The following is an 18,821-nucleotide window of genomic DNA, read 5'->3' on the forward strand; positions in this document are numbered from 1 at the left end:
TTTTTTTTTTTTTTTTTTTTTTTTTTTTTTGTTAAGTTTACGGTTTATATGCCGCCATTTTGTATTTCAGCTTCATAGGCTTCGCGTTCTTCTTGTTCTTCATCGAATTCAACATCATCATCGGCGGTTGCCTCCTGCAAATGTAAACAGACAAATAAACAAACAAGAAAAAATCACAAAAAAAAGTTACGGTTCCTGCCAGAGCAATAGCACAACAACAATAACAGCAAAAAAAGAAAAAAAACAAAAGTGAAAAAAAAATGTTTTTAATTAAATGCAATCGACTTCCGTTTTCTGTTAGCATGCTATACGCACAAATTCATACATAAACGTGCACACACACACACACGTTCAATTCACATTTGCTGCTTAACACATGCAAGGTATAAGCAAACAAGTGCGCACCTAGTGGGTACATACACGCATACACACACATGCACACAGGCATACGAGCACTAACAAGAAGTTGCTTTTGGCGATTGATAGCAAACAACAACACCGTACTGCGTACACAGAATGCAAAATTATTATTATGTACATTTTTTGGTGCTGTTGTTGTTGTTTTTGCTTTGATCGAGCTGAAGCGAACATATGCGAAGGCATACATACATATTGCCTTCTGCTCTGTGCATACCTGATACTGTTGATATTCCGAAATCAAATCGTTCATATTCGATTCAGCCTCTGTGAATTCCATTTCATCCATACCCTCGCCAGTAAACCAATGCAAAAACGCTTTACGACGAAACATTGCTGTAAATTGTTCGGATATCCGTTTAAATATCTCTTGGATGGCGGTGGTGTTGCCAATGAAAGTGGCTGACATTTTTAAGCCACGCGGGGGTATATCGCAAACAGCTACTTTCACATTATTTGGTATCCATTCGACAAAGTAACTACTATTCTTGCTTTGAACGTTGAACATCTGTGTATCGACTTCTTTCATCGACATGGGACCTAAGCAAAGCAAATAGAAAAAACAAAAGCAAAAACAAAAAAAAAAAAAAAAACGGAAAAAACAACGTTTCATAAACGGCATCATGATCAAGTTTATTAAATGAATTCATTGCAAAGTTCTTGTGTTTGTTTGTGTTTTAGGCAGGTAGACAATGCGAACCAATAGTATGTTGCAGTTTACATACATGCGTAGACCTATGTGTTTGTCATATAAGGCAAACGCAAACAAAATGACAACTTCTTCTATAGGCATGTCCTCTTCCCTCTCTAAGCAAATGGACGCTTATATTAAAGACAGAAAATTCGAATACATCGTTCGAAAATATCTCCAAGGCTAATTAAAAAGAAGTACGTAAAGGACAAGAGACAAAAAATTCGATGCTTAAGGAAAATTATCGGTAGTTAATTAATTCAAAACCTGCCTGTTGCTTAAATCTTTAATAGGAAAAAAAAAATGTCCAAAACCTTTATTCAGTAGCGCGCTTAAATATTTTTAAAAATAAAAAATTCTTGCTCTTTGAGGGAAAAAATCGTTTAAAATCCTAAAAGCGAAAAAATCAATGCTGCACAAGTTCCTGAAATCGAAATTTGCCAATACACGGCCATAGTATCATGTGTAGAGAGCATATATGTCTTAACTTGAGTTCTTTTATCCTCATTGCCGAAGGATGAGAAGTATTCTCACTTTCTCGACACGTTCGCAATGCTTAGAAGAAAGCCTCAGAGCACCTACAAAGTATAGAAACTCTTGATCAGCATAAAATTCTGAGCGTCTGTCCGTCTGTTGTGTAATGTCTGTTTTAAATACTCTCCTGGCCGCAAAAATGAAGTCGTCGATTTCGAATTTAGAAAAAGCATTGGAAGTTGGCATTGAAAATGAGTCAAATCGATCCACGGGAAATTCTAGAGTACCACGTAAATTACGAACACCTCTGATTTTCGAAAGGAGTTCAAAATTACGTTTTTGCTCTCTTCTCTTAAACTGCAGCAAGCAAATACACTAAAATCTAAATGTGTAGCCGCTAGGCAAAACTTGACCACGCCTACCCAATATTATAGTGTATAAAAATCTATTTTTTTTTTTCAATATCTTTATAAGGTTCGGAAGAAAGTTTCAAAAGCCCCATAGAGTCTATCAATTCCTGGAAAGTTTCAAGTCCGTCCGCCCAACTTTGTACTATCTGTAGTGAACATTCCTTCATTTGTAAAGAGGAACATATCGCCTAGAAATTTGCAAATAATCTAAATGGTCAAAGGACACGACTTAAAGCACTCACACATCTATATATAGCGAAAACTGTGAACGCCTTTGGCTTGCGTGTTTATTTTCTTGTTATCCCTAAAGTACTTTTCACTACCATTTCGAGTTTTATTCTGAACGTAGAAGAAATCAATCGCGCCCACCCAATTTTCTAGAGTATGAAAATTTAGTTCTTTTGCTTTATTTCAGAATCAGAATGATGGGTGTAAAAAATTCGGTCGTGACCGAACGTAATTTTCTTATTTGTTTATTCTTCCATCTCAAATCTGGATCGACTATTATTCAAATAGAAAATTTTGGGAATGAAGTTTTTCGCCAGATACTGACAAGCAACGAATACGCCTTTGTTCGTTCTACGTGGCTTTATCCTTATTTCTCTCCCTCTCTCTCTCTCTCTCTCTCTCTTTACGATTTTCTAGTTTTCCATCTCAAAGATGGGCCGACTAATGGAAACTAAAATACAAATTTGGAAGAATGAATTCAAATCGATTGTGAAAACTATTTACACAAACACAGTTGTTCGTTAACTGAGCTTAGGTGCTGGCCAATGTCGATTTATTGCATAAGTTCGCTTAAATATTTCTATAGTGATAACTAAGCCATGTTTTCTTAATATTTTAATTTCGGTAAGGAGCGGTAAGAATGCCACGCCTATAAAAATTGTATAAAACTATTCAAGAGACGTACAAGGGGAGATGAATTTATATTTTTGATACATTTATATAAAAAAGATTATATATTATATTTCAAGCAAAGCACTTGTATGAATATATATGGAAAGAGAATATTCTTTTTATATAAGAGTTACTCTCACTGTTATTAGCAATATTTTTTCGTTTTTAATGAAAAAGGAATTTAATGTGAACGATCGCTTTAGCGAAAGTGAATTCTCCTTTTGCGCTTTCTCACGTTCATGTTTATTTAGCACAAGCCATTTCGCATTTCTTCACTCATTTAAAAATTTACAAATTAACGATGTGTTTCCTAAATGTACACACACACACACACACACACACACGCACACACATACATACATACACTTTCACATTGCGTTGTTGTTTCACTTTGCCATTTTGCCCTATTTAACAATTCATTAAGTATGAAAGCGCTTGTTTTCCGATAACAAATGAACTTGAACGCATAAATAATTACTAACCAAAAAAGCGGGTGAGAAATTATTAAAAGTTTTCGCCATCAATTACATGCGAAATGAAAAGAAACAAACAAAATGAAAAAAAAAAAAAACGAATGAAACACTAAAATGCCGTTATATCAAAGACACCGAGAGTCATAACTTAACTCCAATTCTCGAAACTTTTATGACTTTTTGACTTTGGCAACGTAATCGTTTGTCGAGAAAAGTTAAGTGAATGATGAGTGTTAGGACAAAATAATGCCAAAGTATCAGTGACAGAAAACTTTTTTTTCAAATTAGAAAATGTTGCCAGTTATTGACTTGCACAACACGTGAATACATATGTTTTGCGAATGGTTGATGAAAACACATTAATCCTCCTTTTGTTTCGTTCGTAACATTTAAAAAATTTAAGTAAAAAGGTCTTCAATTTCAAGCTTCCCGCGTTCCTGATTAATGCGGAAAAGCTTGGTCGAATTAGTCGCTTTCTAGTTGCTTGTCCATGAACTAACCCTGCTTTTCTGCTTTACGCTTGGTGGCAGAAATGCAGACATAGAGACATACATTTAGCTGAATAAAAGATCGATGTTCGCTCTCATATAACTGAATCTTTATATGGTAAAAAGATGTAATTTTTAATATTAGTAAATTGGTGTAGAGATCAACCCTGCCTTTCCTGGATACCAAAGGTATGCCTTCGCCTGAAAATAATGTGTGACGTTTGGTATTGTATTATTACCAAAACAAGTGAATATCTGTATTAAGCGAAATGATGTAAGCTATCTAATAGTCGGCCTTGCCCAACTATTATGTTCTCACTTGTTGAAGAACTTATCGGGTTTGTGGCATAGAGCGATACATTATGATTACAATATTTGAAACTGTAAGCTGTAAGTTGTAAAGCGAATGTTAACCGAGCCGCTAACAATTGGAAACATGCATAGATATAGGCAAGATACGCCAACAATCCCAGGCGCTCCATTTTCGTAAGATTCAATGAAATTATCATCAAGAGATGTTACTGTAGAGTATCACGCTATTATTCGAAGTAAAAATTATTTTTAACTAATCTAAGGTTTCTTTTAATTGGTTTTTGATTTTGCTAAAAAGACTTTTTTTTAAAAAAATTTATGTATTGAGTTCTTGAATTTTGAATCAAGTTTCTAGGTAACAAAATAAGCATAGGTTGGTAATAACCAACAAAACAGTATCCATTATTTTCAAAGCCATAATTTTCATGAAAGTCAATGATCCTGTTTGTGTGTCAGTTTTGAACTAAAAGCCAACGCACTTTAAATAAATTGAATTAAAAAAAAAGGAATTGAGATAAATTATATAACGCTGCTTAGTAAGTTGTCGATTCTTAGATATCGTCCCGAGACAGAAAAGTGCATCTTATTGACCTTACGCAATATATCGAAACGAAAAGTGTGCGCCTCGATATCTCGAAGGTGTAATAACCTTATTAGTAAGGACGTCACATTAAAACGTAAATTGTTGTAGATCACAAAATGACAGACATAAAAATAAAGTGAGTGAGTGTGTTCGCGAACGCCATTGAAAGCTTATGCTATCGGTGATCACCACTAAGAGCTACAGCTACCAACAAACTCTAGTAAACGTAAGCAAATTACTAAAGAGGAAATGACCGCAATAAGTTAAGGGCTTTACATGATCAGTCAATAGCATGACAATGTGCTTAATGTGTGCGGCAAGTTCATCTAGGAAGCGCTGTAACTTGTTATCCATCGCTCTCTTTTCACAAGGATATATTAAGTTGCAACGTCCAAGAGGACTTGAGATAGGCTCACTACTTAGTATGCCGAAAAATGATTCTGAACAAACCGCAATTTTGCAAATATTTTCATGAAAGTTGGTACGATGACGTATAGGATAGTGGATGGGCTGGGCCCCACTGCAATATTTTTCTTTGGTTTTTTTTTCGATAAACACCGAATTCTACTAAAAACTTTTAAGGTGCATCTATAAATAAAGTTGAAAAAGAAGGTAAACCAAAATTTGGGCTGTGGTCCTATATGTAGCAAATACAATTTATGATGTGGAACCTATAATAAGAACAAACAAGCCGAACATTACTATATTGTACGCATATTGTGGTATAGGGTGTATTGAAGTTGTGCGAATGTATTTAACACACAAAACGGCTTAAGGTAGATTCATCTTTTATTATATTCATCGCTTCACAATCACTCTTTAAGGCTTATGTTTCAGTTTGCCTATCTAACGTCTGGCTAAGTATTTTTGTATTCAGCTTGAAGGCTTTGATTTTTCAGATATTTTTATAAAATATACTACGCGTGCAAGTGCTTCGACTCCAGAACCTGCTCTACTAAAAACAATATCTATTGGTGCTCCCCATACGGTGGCTTCTTTTGCAAAAGTCCCATCAAAAAAATTTGGAATTTTCGGAATTTCTTTACAAATATTACTCACTAATGGTGTTTGGTCATATTAAATTGATGTGGAAAATTGGAATCGGATGGCACGATTTTTTGAAGCCTCTATCTTATCTACGGCCTTTCCTATGAAAAGTTAACCTTTGTTTGACAAATAAGTCTAATTTTTAATATATTATGATTAAAATTGATGCAATTGAAGCAGTTTTTTGTAAAAGTAAACTAAAAAAAGAAGAAAATTTTTGTTAAAAATGTTTGGTGCATGAAAAGTGTAAACTTATATATCGCAAGAAAACCCAATTTTTGATACCTTACGACGAATATATGAGATGGGATAAGATCTTTGATAAGAAAATTTATTTTGTTAAATGTGGACTACGTCGGCTTTAAACCTATCATATCCTCTGAAAATAACTAAAATTATTTGCATTACGTTAGATTGTGTAGGGTATTTAATGCTTGGTTTCGCCAAACCATAAGACTTTTACTTCCTTTTTTGAATTCTTTCGTTTAATATTTCATGAGCGCGAGAAATGAGTGATAAAAGAATGAAATGGAAAATATTTTAACATAATAAAATATTCTAACATATTTTCTATCATTTGCTTACCTATCCACGTAATAAAAGACTAAGCTAATATACAATCCCAAAGGTACATTATGGGAAGCTTTTAAGACATGGAAGTATAAAAGGGCATCTCATAAATATTATTAACTGTAAGTACTGTCACACAAATCAAACACACTTCGAAACATAGGTAATTTGGTCTATACACAAAGCACTGCACTGGTAAATTTAAAGCAAAATGTTTAACGTGAGAACGATGATGAATAACTTAAGTAAAAATTGTACGATTGCACGATGTGCAAGTTTATGTATTTTTTAGTTGCAAGATAAAGTTGACTGTAAGATCTAATTAATATTGAATGCCGAGTAAAATCTCTTTAAAAGAGGGAAAAGGAAATGCTGCGTAATTCAGAGAAATACTAACACAAAGAAAATAAACCAACTTTGATGTCTTTCGCTTGCACTATGATCAATATTGTTTTAACAGCAAGCAGATATGCCCGAAGTCGCATTTTCATTATGGAATTCCAACAAGAAATTTCCTCTTTCCTTTCTGCTCCCTGTCATTTGCATGTCAAACTGAAATTCTCCAATTAAGATATTCGAATCTAAAAATTACATGTTGGAATCATTATTTTACGAATTGCAATGATATTTAAATCACCGTTTAAAACATGTACCGATAACGGTACACGCGGCTCGGCGATTAGTTTTCAATGAGTATCCCAATCGTGAGCTAGATATTTTGCCTCGTTGTCTTCATAAATAATAAATACATTATGGCGTTTGAATATTTATAATTAAGAGAAATACATATTTTTTTCTCATAAACAGGGAACATGTGAATAACGATATCATCTATGAACAATGTATATTCAACATAAAAATGAGATGGAGATAATCACAAGCCGCACAACAGCTTGTCGCAAAACAACGACTGCTGCAGGTGGTCTCCGCGAGGCGCCGAATCAGCGACACGTAAAAAAAGCACTCGCCGCTGGATGTGTACCTTTCTACAGCCATTAGAACAGTAAAAGCATTATTTCCGGATTTTGTACCGCTGGTCAATACAATAAAGTGATAGGTTTCCTCCACAATACGCCTTAAAAAGGCAAATCTGCAAAGGCCCTAATCGTTCACTACTCTGCTCTGTCACAGCTTTGCTCTTGAGATTTTGCACGATAATCTCTCCCCCAAAGTTTTAAGGATTTCGCTTATCTCGAGGTTCCACGAACGAAAATTGCATTTCTGATCTAAGGTAGTGCTATTCTTAAGTAGGCTTCTGTTCTACCTTAAAAATCTAAGTTGGTAAGTAAAAGTATTGTATCCGCCTAGAGATAGTTCTATATACCATCCAGTGTAAGCAGTGCATAGGAGTCTAAAAGTTTTGTGTTAAATACCGGCACCTTAACAGCTAAATGGAGATTATTGTCGTAATACAATCTTCGAGATGATTATAATAATATATAGTTGTATTAAGGGACTCTTTTTCTTTTTCAAAACTTTCTATTCCGAAATGTGAATGCTTTGTGGTCCGTTCACTAATAAAGTTAATCTATGATTCCCAAGTTTCAACTATCCCTACAAGTACAACTAGCTTTTAGGTCATCAATAAAAAAAATATGTCTTCGTTGGTAAGTATAAAAGTTTAATTTTCATGAACTGTTGACATTTGCATTCATTCTTATCATTTACAAAAATGAAACAAAACGAGATTTTGCTTTAGTGTTTACTTTCATTTCCGCCTAAAAATTCTGTGATTAATTACTTTTCAGGTAAAAGCTTAACATTAAAACTTCGTATTGCCGGCATTAATCATGACTTACGTAGACGGCAGGATATCACGTAAAACAAAACAAGTAACAAAAACGGTATGTGCTCAGTATTTAATCAAGCTTATCTATAAAGGAATGTCGCGTTAAGCATCATTTATTACAATTTTATAAGTTTTTGTTTGGGCTCTGCGGTCTTTAGATAAAATTCTAATTGTTTTCTTTTCATTTGGTTTCATTTCTCAAAATGGTGGGTCGCGTAGAGAAAGTATCCTTACAAATGTTGCGAAGTGTATTTTACGCATTTTCAAGTGTAAACTTTCCGTGTCCCCCTGTAAGGGGGCAAAATGCGATGCCTTAGTGTCTTTAATCACTTTTACATTTCAAAAACTTTGCAAGACTAACATATTCGTCTTTATATTTGTTTGTGTCTCGAATTTCAATAAACTTTGCTCTCTTTGGAGGCTATGGCGGCACGGATTGAAATTCTCTTCTAAATATTTGAGTTAAGGTGCTTCTTTGACTTAAGTACTTCCGCTTTTCAGCGGTTTCCATTGCTAATTGCTAACAGCGAATTTGTGATTGGATTTTTCTCAAGTGTAAAGTCAATTAAAAGCATGTCCACGACAGTATGCTTGCCAAGCTTCAGGCTTTCATTTCGATAAGCGACAAATACCCGAAGAGAGAAATGGATGGATGGATGGATGCAGAAAAATATGAATGTCGAGAAGATGATACACCTAATAAGACCTATTCAACGAAGAGCTAACATTAGCACCCCATTACCAGCAGAGATATATGTGGAAACTCTATCTGTTATTATCGATATCGTATTTTCGACGCGACAATAACTATAAGGTTTACGAAGTTTTAAAGAATCATTTCTTTTTTCCTTTTTCTTAGTATGACCAATCACATAGGCGTTGTCACCTGTTCGTGTCACAGATTGTGACATGGGTTTGACGTGGGTTCCTGCCTTAATGGCTTAACCGCACGGTGGCCCAAGCCGCGCGGATTATTTAAGCGTAATCCATGCCCCCTGGCGAGTTAGACAATCCCTATAAATTAGGGCACTAAACCGCACCAGAGTCCAGATTGTTTATTGCGTATGGATCAATAAACCCGCTCTGGTCATTGTTGAGGTCTATTCGCACCTCGATTTGTTCCACTTTGGCATGGAACGGATGAAAACCACAACCACCACGAGTACTCCCTGAAGAGCCGCACCCAAGCAGTCAGGGCTAACAAATTGATCAACTTTATGCGTTCAAAAAGGGAAAGAAAAATGCGCTTGCTACCACCATAAGGTTTCCACAAGCGCAGTTGATCAATTACCACCAATAACCGCAGGCATCCGTGGATATAAAATTTAAAAAGTGTAAAGTAGGCAAAAAGGGTAGAAAAGCCTGCCGTCAAATCCCTTTTATATCATTCATAATTGTATTCGTGTAACAGTTTGACGATCATAAGGAAGTGAAGTAAAAGAAGTGAAGAAAGAGAAGGAGATAAGCAAGTGCTGGCTGCAGCCTAGTGGCGGTGCCCAATCAGTAAGTTTTGTCCCTTTATCGACTGAACATTCGCTATAGCTACGGCCCAAGTTAACTCTAACATACTCAAGGTTTCAACCTATGAACCATGAGATCGTAGACGCATTGCCCGCCTTGCATTTAAAATTCACGGATATGGAAACAGATCTCAGTTTACATTCAATATCTGTCCAGATCTTTGACAAGTTTGCAAGTATTATCAAAAAGGATCGATTTTATAAATCGAAGAGTAATCACTTCTCATAACCTCTACAGATCTTTGAGAGGTCACTTGATATAATGATGATAACGATGTCAAAATGGAAAAGGAACATTTTGGTCAATGTAAAGAAAGATCTACAGATCTCCGTTATATTGTATGTGTCATTATTTTTATTTTTTTTATTTGAAACTTACCGCGAAAGATGGCAGCTACTGTTAGATAACGACCATGTCTGGGATCGCAAGCAGTCATCATATTTTTAGCATCAAACATTTGTTGAGTCAATTCCGCGACGGTCAAAGCGCGATACTGTTGAGAGCCTTTGGCCGTCAATGGAGCAAAACCGGGCATGAAAAAGTGTAAGCGTGGAAACGGTACCATATTGACGGCAAGCTTACGTAAATCGGCATTCAATTGACCAGGAAAACGCAGGCAAGTAGTAACACCGGACATGGTAACCTAATTGAATTTGAGAAAGAAGTTATTAAAGAGATTATACACACACGCACCCACTGTCAATAAAAATTCATTTATAAAAAGATATTTAATTAATATGCACGCGCCATTCTTTCAGTTGAGTGAAATATGTTTCATTCATTTGTTGTTGATTGCGTTTTCTAAATTTGCCATCGTTGATGGTCGGATAAAACAAAGGTTGGATTATTTAATTTTTTTATTTATTTTTTTTATTTTTATTTTTTTTTTATTTTATTTTATTTTGTTTTTATTGGCTTTTTTTCTTTGTTGTAATTATAGAATACGTGTAGAATACAATTAAATGTTCATCCATATATGTTGCACGTGTTTGTTGGCGCGTGTGTATATTTATTGTATGCAGAATATTTAATTATCTTCCAATATATATATAAAGTACTTGTTGTTATTATTTTTAAATTAATTTTTTAATTATTTTGTCATTTTTGTCAATTTGTCCATTTGCATTAGCGCCACTGTCAGCATAACGTGTTGCATATTTAAATAATTGCCCCTGAAATGCCTTTAAGCTCTTTAGTTATATTTCCTATATAGGTTTTTTTTATTGGTTTGGCGCGAAGTAAATTCCCTCCTACTACACTAACTCTCGTTCTCTATCACGCGTTCGGAACTTTATTAAAAACGTTCGAGTGGCGTGTAATTGCAAGAGAAAGAATTTTATAAAAAATTTTTTTCGAAATTATTTTTTTGCCAACCTATTATTATTTGATGTTATCAGTTACCAAAAGTTTTTACGTTATTTCCTATTATTCAATTGTTGCTGCTACGAGAGTGATTTGTCTGCCTGCCAGTTGCAAATACAATTATCGTCACATTCACGTACACGAAATTGATGCTTTGAAGTATGTTAAGAACGTGTATATAGATATGTGTTGTATATGTGTTTATATGTGTTTATAAATATGTACACATTTCAATTAATTTACTCGTTTGCCCAATTTGAATTTAATAGAACGTGATAAATAAATGAAATAGATTTTTTTTTTTTTTTTTTTTTTTTTTTAGTTAGAAGCTTTGTTAATTGAAAATTGCATCTATTGCCTCAGAAATAGTGGTAAGAGTATCTCTTTGGAAATCAATTGGAAATGTTTATAAACGCGGTCATTAATTTACTATTTTATGTGCCTTCATTAGTTACCTTTCACTTGAAACATCTCACTACAAAATATGTCGTAGCATTACGTGATTCGCATATAATTAAAAATTTGAAAGTTCGCATATAATTAAAAATTTGATAAGTCCGATTTTCTTAAATTCTTTTATGCTTGAATTTCTAGCTAAACGCTCTTTAAGTAAACAAATGCTGAATGAGTAGCTTAGCTTAAACAAATTGAGTGAGAAGGAACCTCTTCTATAAGATGCCGTCTCTAGTTCCTATAAAATACAGGAATTTTGATATAAATTGTTTTCACCTGTACAGGGGAAGCCTGCAAGCAAGGCAACTGATATACAAAAAATCTATGGAGCTATACTTAAAAAATTGTTTTTGAATCAGAATTATACCGTTTCTGTAGTATTTCGGTACACTGGGAACTTTTTTCCACCGTTATTATTCTTTATAATGCATTTCGATAATAAAATTTTTCAAATTTTAAATTAATATCACATTTCCTCGGGTAAGAAAGGTTAAAGGATAAAGTGGTTTATTAATTATTTACAGATAAAAAGAGCTTAAGGCCATATCAAAACCGCTTATCAGAAATGCTTAGACGAATGGAAGAAGCGCTTGCGCAATTGGTGGATTACTTTGGAGAAGATAAAATACATATTGATGAAAGAACATATATATTTCGAGAAAAGTCCCAGTTTTTGTTGAACAAACCCCGCATAACGAAAAGAAAATTTGTGAAATGTAAATCATATTAACGTACAGTGAATATGTCAATTATCAAATAAGAAAAGATTTTCTCTCTCTTAGATATACGAATATATATCTCAAGTATTTCTAAATGTATATCGTATTTTCGGACGGCAAGAAAACCAATTAACAACGAGAAAGATGTCTTTCGACAATCAAACAAAAATTCATGCCACCATATTTGATATAAGTGATGTCTAAAGTAAAAGATTCTCAGACGCCAAAATCTGACATGAATGTATTTGCCTGTGGTCAAGTATTATCGGTATCATTGATAATGATGAAGCGGGTAGAATCTGTACTATTACTCTATCACTTTCGAACTGTCATCTGTAAATGGTATTTTATACGATACGTGATAACTGATTTTTTATATCAAATTTTGCTATCATTTAATATATTTGATATTCTCCTTCGTTTGGCTATATGTACAATGCAGTTGAACAGTGTGGCATTAATTAGAACATAATGGCCATATTAACGTGTACTGAATGTAAACGAATGTATGTGTATGCGTATGGTAACACATATATGGACGCGTACGTACAAATTGATGGCGCATATGTGTTTTGCGTGCATTTAATTACTTAAGGAGACCAGATGATTTAGATCCTCATAGGAGGTGGAATATGTGGAAGGCGTAAATGTTGATAGCAAATGTCATACAATGCCTCATTATCGATGTAAAATGTTAGATCTGTTTTCTCATACAGTTGATGGGCTGACAATGTGGCATTGTAGGATTTCACAACATCAGTAGCAACGATAACAATAGCAAAAACATCAATAACAACAACAATAATAACAAGAGAAAACCACTTTTAACACCTGTGCTGTTTTTGGAGAAGCCGTTTGTTAAATGCGTGTACTTGTGCGTTTGTGCGTAAATATCCACAAATTAGGAAATGCATACGAAATATAATCACAAATTGTACAGTCAGTCGGAGCCCCATACGGCCATTAAAATCATTCGTTTCGTTTTGGGGAAAACATTTTGTTGCTGCTGTTGGTGCTTTTGTTGGTTGCTTGGTTGGTTGGTTTGTGCCTCTTGTTTGCTTTTATTTGTTTGTATGGATTCACACATTTGCCAAATACGGCCAACCGTAATACATACACACATTCATGGTCATAATGATGTTTACATAACCAGCAACCATTCATTATATTTGTTGTTGTTATTGTTACTGTTGTTGTTGTTGTTGTGTTTGCTGTTGCCGTTGCTATTAAATTATATTTGCGTATATGGAAATATATATATATATAGATTCTCTTAAATTGGACACGTTATGTAAGCAAGTCTTTTGAACTATTGATATTTTGTATATTAAAGCGGGCTAAAAAATACCGAGCTTACAAAAAACTTTCATTATAGTCTCTTCCAGTTGTCTAAACTCTCATTCTACTTTACACACTGTATCCAATGTAAATATCAATTTTCGCGAAAATTAAGATAACATTAAAAAAAAGGCTTAATTCCAGCTATTGTTCAAAGAAAGCCTCCGCCCTATTGGCGCATATTAAGAACGCTTCGTATGCTTATACGCATACTTTTATATATGCGTGATGCATTATAATGAGGATGATGATGATGATGATGACGACGGTATCGCGGGTGAATTCAGTTGGTTTTCAGATTCCGTTTCACGTTTAGAGACCGATTCATGGTTTGGCGCGTGCACTTTAACAAAGGAAGGAAAGAAAATCCATTAGTTTGATATATTATAGATGTTCAACTTACAGACACAAGGTGATTCAAATCACCGTACGTGGGTGAAGCCAACTTCAATGTACGAAAGCAAATGTCATATAGGGCCTCGTTGTCAATGCAAAAGGTTTCATCGGTATTCTCGACAAGTTGATGAATGGATAAAGTTGCATTGTACGGCTCGACGACTGTATCGGAAACCTGTTAGTAAGTCATTGTTGTTGTTGTTGTTGTTGTGTTTGACAAAATTATGCATGTGATATGCGGTGTGGCCAAGAGGCGTAACATTCATCCATGAGCAGCATTAATTTAAGTACCATTTTGTAGTGAAGCATTCGCCAGCAACGGTTAAGTGTTTGTAAACATATTTACAAATGCAAATGGTTGGAGTAGCCATCGTTCAGGTGTTGCATAAATGAAATAAAAAGAGACGGAGAGAGAGAAACGTATGAATTTTAAGGATTGAAAATAAAAAAAGGAAAGACAAAGAGCTTTGTATTCCTTTCGGAGGTGATTCTGGATTACCCACCATTCAATCTGTATCTATGCTAAATAGAGAGCAATTACTTAAGCTATTTATTTGAAAATTTATATCTAATATCTTCATGTACTAGTGATGTAAAGAAATTGACAAAGTATAAGATATATTAAAGACTTTAGCCTGTGGAATTTAGCCTGTGACGAATCATTGTCAATGACAGATGCGGAACTTTGCAGAAGACCCATATAGTCAGCTTGTGCGTTCATCCACGGTGAATATAAGCAAATTGGTTTAGTACGCTTATGGAAAGCGGAGCTCGTCTTGAGTCGTTATATTTATGGAAAAAATTACATTCGCCTTGAAGTGAACTCTTATCTTGAGAGACTAAAAGGAAATCGACAAGATAAGTATACGAAAAGAGGTATTTATTTTGAAATTTAAAACTGCGTCAGGCTTGGAGAGTATTCTTATTGGCAACCAATGCCTAAGTACATAATGAACCTATCTTGAAGAGAACCTTGAATAAGTAACGTTCGCTTCGTTTTGATTAATTGACATTAGACGTTTAGAGTTATAATCTTTTCCCTAATGCGAATTCGCCGTAGACCATTTTTAAAGTTGATTAACTTTATCAACGACTAAGAATATATAGAAGCTCTCAATTGTCCACGTATGAGTATTCTAAACGGTAAGCAGATCATTAGGCGGACAGATGGGGAAGCAAATGAACAGACACACAGAAGCACAGAGAGACAAGCAGAGTCACAGAGGGGCCAACGTATAAGTTGATAAGAAAATAAACGGACAGACGGGAAGCAAGATAGACAGCCAGACTGACGTACAGACGGACAAACAGCGATCTAGGTGGACAGGCATACAAGGAGATACATGGACGGACGGACAGACAGACAGGCAAAAGTCTAAAGGGATGGATTGGCGAATAAGCGGGCAGACTGGCAGGAAGGTAGAAAGCCAGCGAGAATGAGCCACAAGCAGAGGCATGGTCGGACAGAAATCCAGACGGTTGGCCTCGCAAAAAGAGGGTCGAACAGATAGACAGGGTGCCAAATCGATAAACGCGCGGATAGACAAAGTTGACTAATGCATTGGCATGTTATACTGATTAACAGCAAATACATATGAAGGGCTCGCTATAACAATGTTAAGAAGAGATAAACGAAAATTCATGCCTATGTCTTTATATAGGGATATACAGCGTGCAAATACATAAATGGTTTTACTATTTCAATAAAATTTTTCAGCTTTGATTTTATATGGAATGTATGCAAACGATGTAAGTAAGGATTATATGATACTAATATTAATCAATAGGTCGGAATTTCATTGCAAGAATTTAACACAATTTATAATAATTAATTTAATTGAATTCACATAAGCCCAAAGAACAAAAATTATTTTATATTTTATTTTATTAAAATTTGGAAAGAATATAGGTTTAAACGTACATACCTACCATATGCAGGTACATGAACTCATAAACTAATTTACATGTTAAATATTAATGCCGAAGAAAAATCTTATTAATATTGGATATGTGTAGATTGCATTAGTTATGTGTGCGTGCGTACGTTTATGTAGGCGCGTGTATACGCTTATGTTATTGTGTGTCTATTTAATTTTCACACTTGTGTATTTATGTATATATATATATATATATGTATATATGTATATACGTACATATATATATATATATATATATATATTCATATATGTATTATACATAAATATAATGTGAAAATTGGAAAATTTTGCCATGAAATATAAATATGATTATCGATAATGTTCCCTAATTGATTACTTAAATGCACCAAATGACCGAACATGGCCACATGCTGAGCAAAAGCTATGCATGCATTTATGCATGCAACGAATGACATTATGCACATGTACATCTTGTATATACGTACGTATACGATGTATCCCTGGTATGCATCTACCATTGTACATGTATAAAAACGTTTGTGGTTGTATGCGTTCAGTTCTGTTGTGTAGAATATTTTTGTGCAATTTTGCTATCATTAGTTATTTCAATTTAATTAATGAAATTTAATACATACGCATACATGCTTACATATCTATATACATATAAATATAAATATGTATATAAATTGACAATTTATGATAATCAAACTTTTATATATTTTTATATGCAAATTTTATGTATAATAATGATAATAAGTACATAGATACCTAAGCAGGCACTTGCAAATATAAATAAAAATTAAAAAAAAAAAAAAAAAAAAAACCGATTCATAGTATAACTCCAAGCACGTGTGCGAGTGTGTATGGGCGTGTGTGGGTGTGTGTGTGTGTGTGCGTACACTAAGTATATCTGTTTATGTCTGTTTGAAATTTATTTAGACCTAAAATAACACCTGAATATAATCAGCGGGACAACTAACGATAACAATAACAATAATAAAACCAATAACAATAACAAAAGTAGTGAAAGAAGCCAGATTTAATAATTAGAACAACAGCATATATGCATGTACATGCATGTGTTTGCATGTCGCTATAAAATCATATATATATTAATACATATATATACATATATATATATATATATATATATATAATTATATAAAGTATAATAAAGCGGTAATTACATTTTTGGAGAATAGTTGCTGTTGTAAACTAAAACTGATGAAAAGAACTGCTTCAGTGAAAACAATGAAGAAATTTCTACATTATACGTATGTTCGCCCTTGGATTCGATATGTGGGTACAGTATTCAATATTCGCCATAAAATTTTCATTGAATGTGAGGCTTTCGTAATTGGCTTTTGCAATGGATTTTAAGGCCATTAGCAAATATTTACCGCAAATTTTTTACATCCGCTTTATAAATTATTGTTAACAACATTTTGAAGTTTTAGGTTTTTCTAGCTTTTGAATAATGCTTGGCATGTTTTTGTAGCCTAATTACGCTAGGTAATTTTAAATTTGATTTACTTATTAAATTTTAAATCAATCTACAGCATACTAGCCTTAGTAATCTAATCATTTTCGGGCAGAGCTATTACATAGGGGGGAGGGGGGCGAAAAGGCGCTAGACGAAGAGATTTGTGTCACAATATTTTCCTTTGTAGTCTAATCGTTTTGCCGATAAAAGCATTGTGTAAAGAGAGGGAAGCGGGAAGCGGACTGAACCTTTTATTCCCATGGGTGGGCGTGGCTGATTTTTTCCACTTTTATAGAACAATTTTGAGGAAATTTACATCGTTTTCTGTTGCAGTTTATGAGCAACAAGCAAAAAATGCGAGAGACAAAGGTGTTCTTAGCTTTGGTTGTACGTACGCCCACATACATAAGCCACGTGTTCCGAATTTGAAATTATCAAAAAAATTCATATGCTTTATGGGATTTTTGAAACTCGTTTCTACGCGTTATAATCGTCTTGAACAAAGATTTAAAATTTTGATGCATTTTAATACCGGGTGAGCGGGGCAAATTATTCCCATTTTCGTAGAGGTATTAGAGCGTCGCCAACAGAATATATGTACAAATTTATCTGGTGTAGTTTTTGAGTTATTAAGCAGAAGTGTCCGCAGTTCGCTTGTATTGTTTTCGACCGATTTAGCCCATTTTCCATGCCAACTTGGGTCGAAAAACTTCTAATGTTCTTGCAAAATTTAAAGTCGATAGCTTCATTTTTGCGGTCAGGAGAATGTTTACAAGAGACATCACAAGAGTGACAGGCGGCCTTGCTTAAATCGATTCAGTATTTGATGTTGATCAAAAATATATGTATTCTGTAGGATCTCTGGCGCTTACTTCTGGGCGTTACAATTGTTTTGACAAAACGAATGTACCCCTCATTCTTCGGGAATGGGTATAAAAAGCCAGTGCTAAATTCCAGACCATTTTATAAGATATTTAATTCGTTTGCTGACCGGGTCTTCTGGGAAAATCAACCACCGGAGCCAAAGACTTTTTAAAGTCAAACGAATATGTCACGGCGATGTGAGATCGAAGAGATGGCTTTATCGCCTAATATACGAACGAGTTAAGGCAGAAAACCACATGCCACAGTTTTGTATTTTAATTATAATAGAAATTTTCATCAAATTTTAATTGAACTTAGTGAAAATGTAATTTTCTAATGCATACTTTCCGGTGAATAACATCTGTTAACAACAAGGCCACAGCGACAGCCATATGATTTAATTTAATTTGTTACCAGAACTTGAATACTTTTGATTTAGTTACTATATCTATCAAATAATTTTATGATTTTCCTTCATTTTTGAAAATGAAATGATCATAGATATGACCATGCGCTTCTCTATAGAAACGCATATATGACACATACATTGTGGAGCATTGTGGTAATAACATGCAAATGAATTTCTTACCTAAAATGACTAATTGTTTCGAAGAGTATAGCAGAGATATTTAA

At 34.1% G+C, this 18,821-nt stretch overlaps 1 protein-coding gene across 4 annotated transcripts in view; it reads right to left on the bottom strand.

Moving 5' to 3' along the window:
• Positions 1 to 25: 25 nt before the first annotated feature.
• LOC119638452 (tubulin beta chain) overlaps positions 26 to 18,821 on the bottom strand; it is a 78,496-nt gene continuing 59,700 nt past the window's right edge. For 2 of the 4 annotated variants that reach the window (XM_038035230.1, XM_038035231.1), the window contains exons 4-7: positions 13,951 to 14,118; positions 10,054 to 10,318; positions 635 to 957; positions 26 to 134 (exon numbers count right to left, since the gene is read on the bottom strand). In XM_038035230.1, coding sequence (XP_037891158.1) covers positions 45 to 134; positions 635 to 957; positions 10,054 to 10,318; positions 13,951 to 14,118 — 846 coding nt within the window. In that variant the 3' untranslated portion in view covers positions 26 to 44. The remainder of the gene's footprint in view (positions 135 to 634; positions 958 to 10,053; positions 10,319 to 13,950; positions 14,119 to 18,821) is intronic. The other 2 variants (XM_038035229.1, XM_038035227.1) reach the window with 1 other exon arrangement.

Source organism: Glossina fuscipes, unplaced genomic scaffold, assembly GCF_014805625.2.
Source record: "Glossina fuscipes isolate IAEA_lab_2018 unplaced genomic scaffold, Yale_Gfus_2 89, whole genome shotgun sequence".
Taxonomy (NCBI): Eukaryota; Metazoa; Arthropoda; class Insecta; order Diptera; family Glossinidae; genus Glossina; species Glossina fuscipes.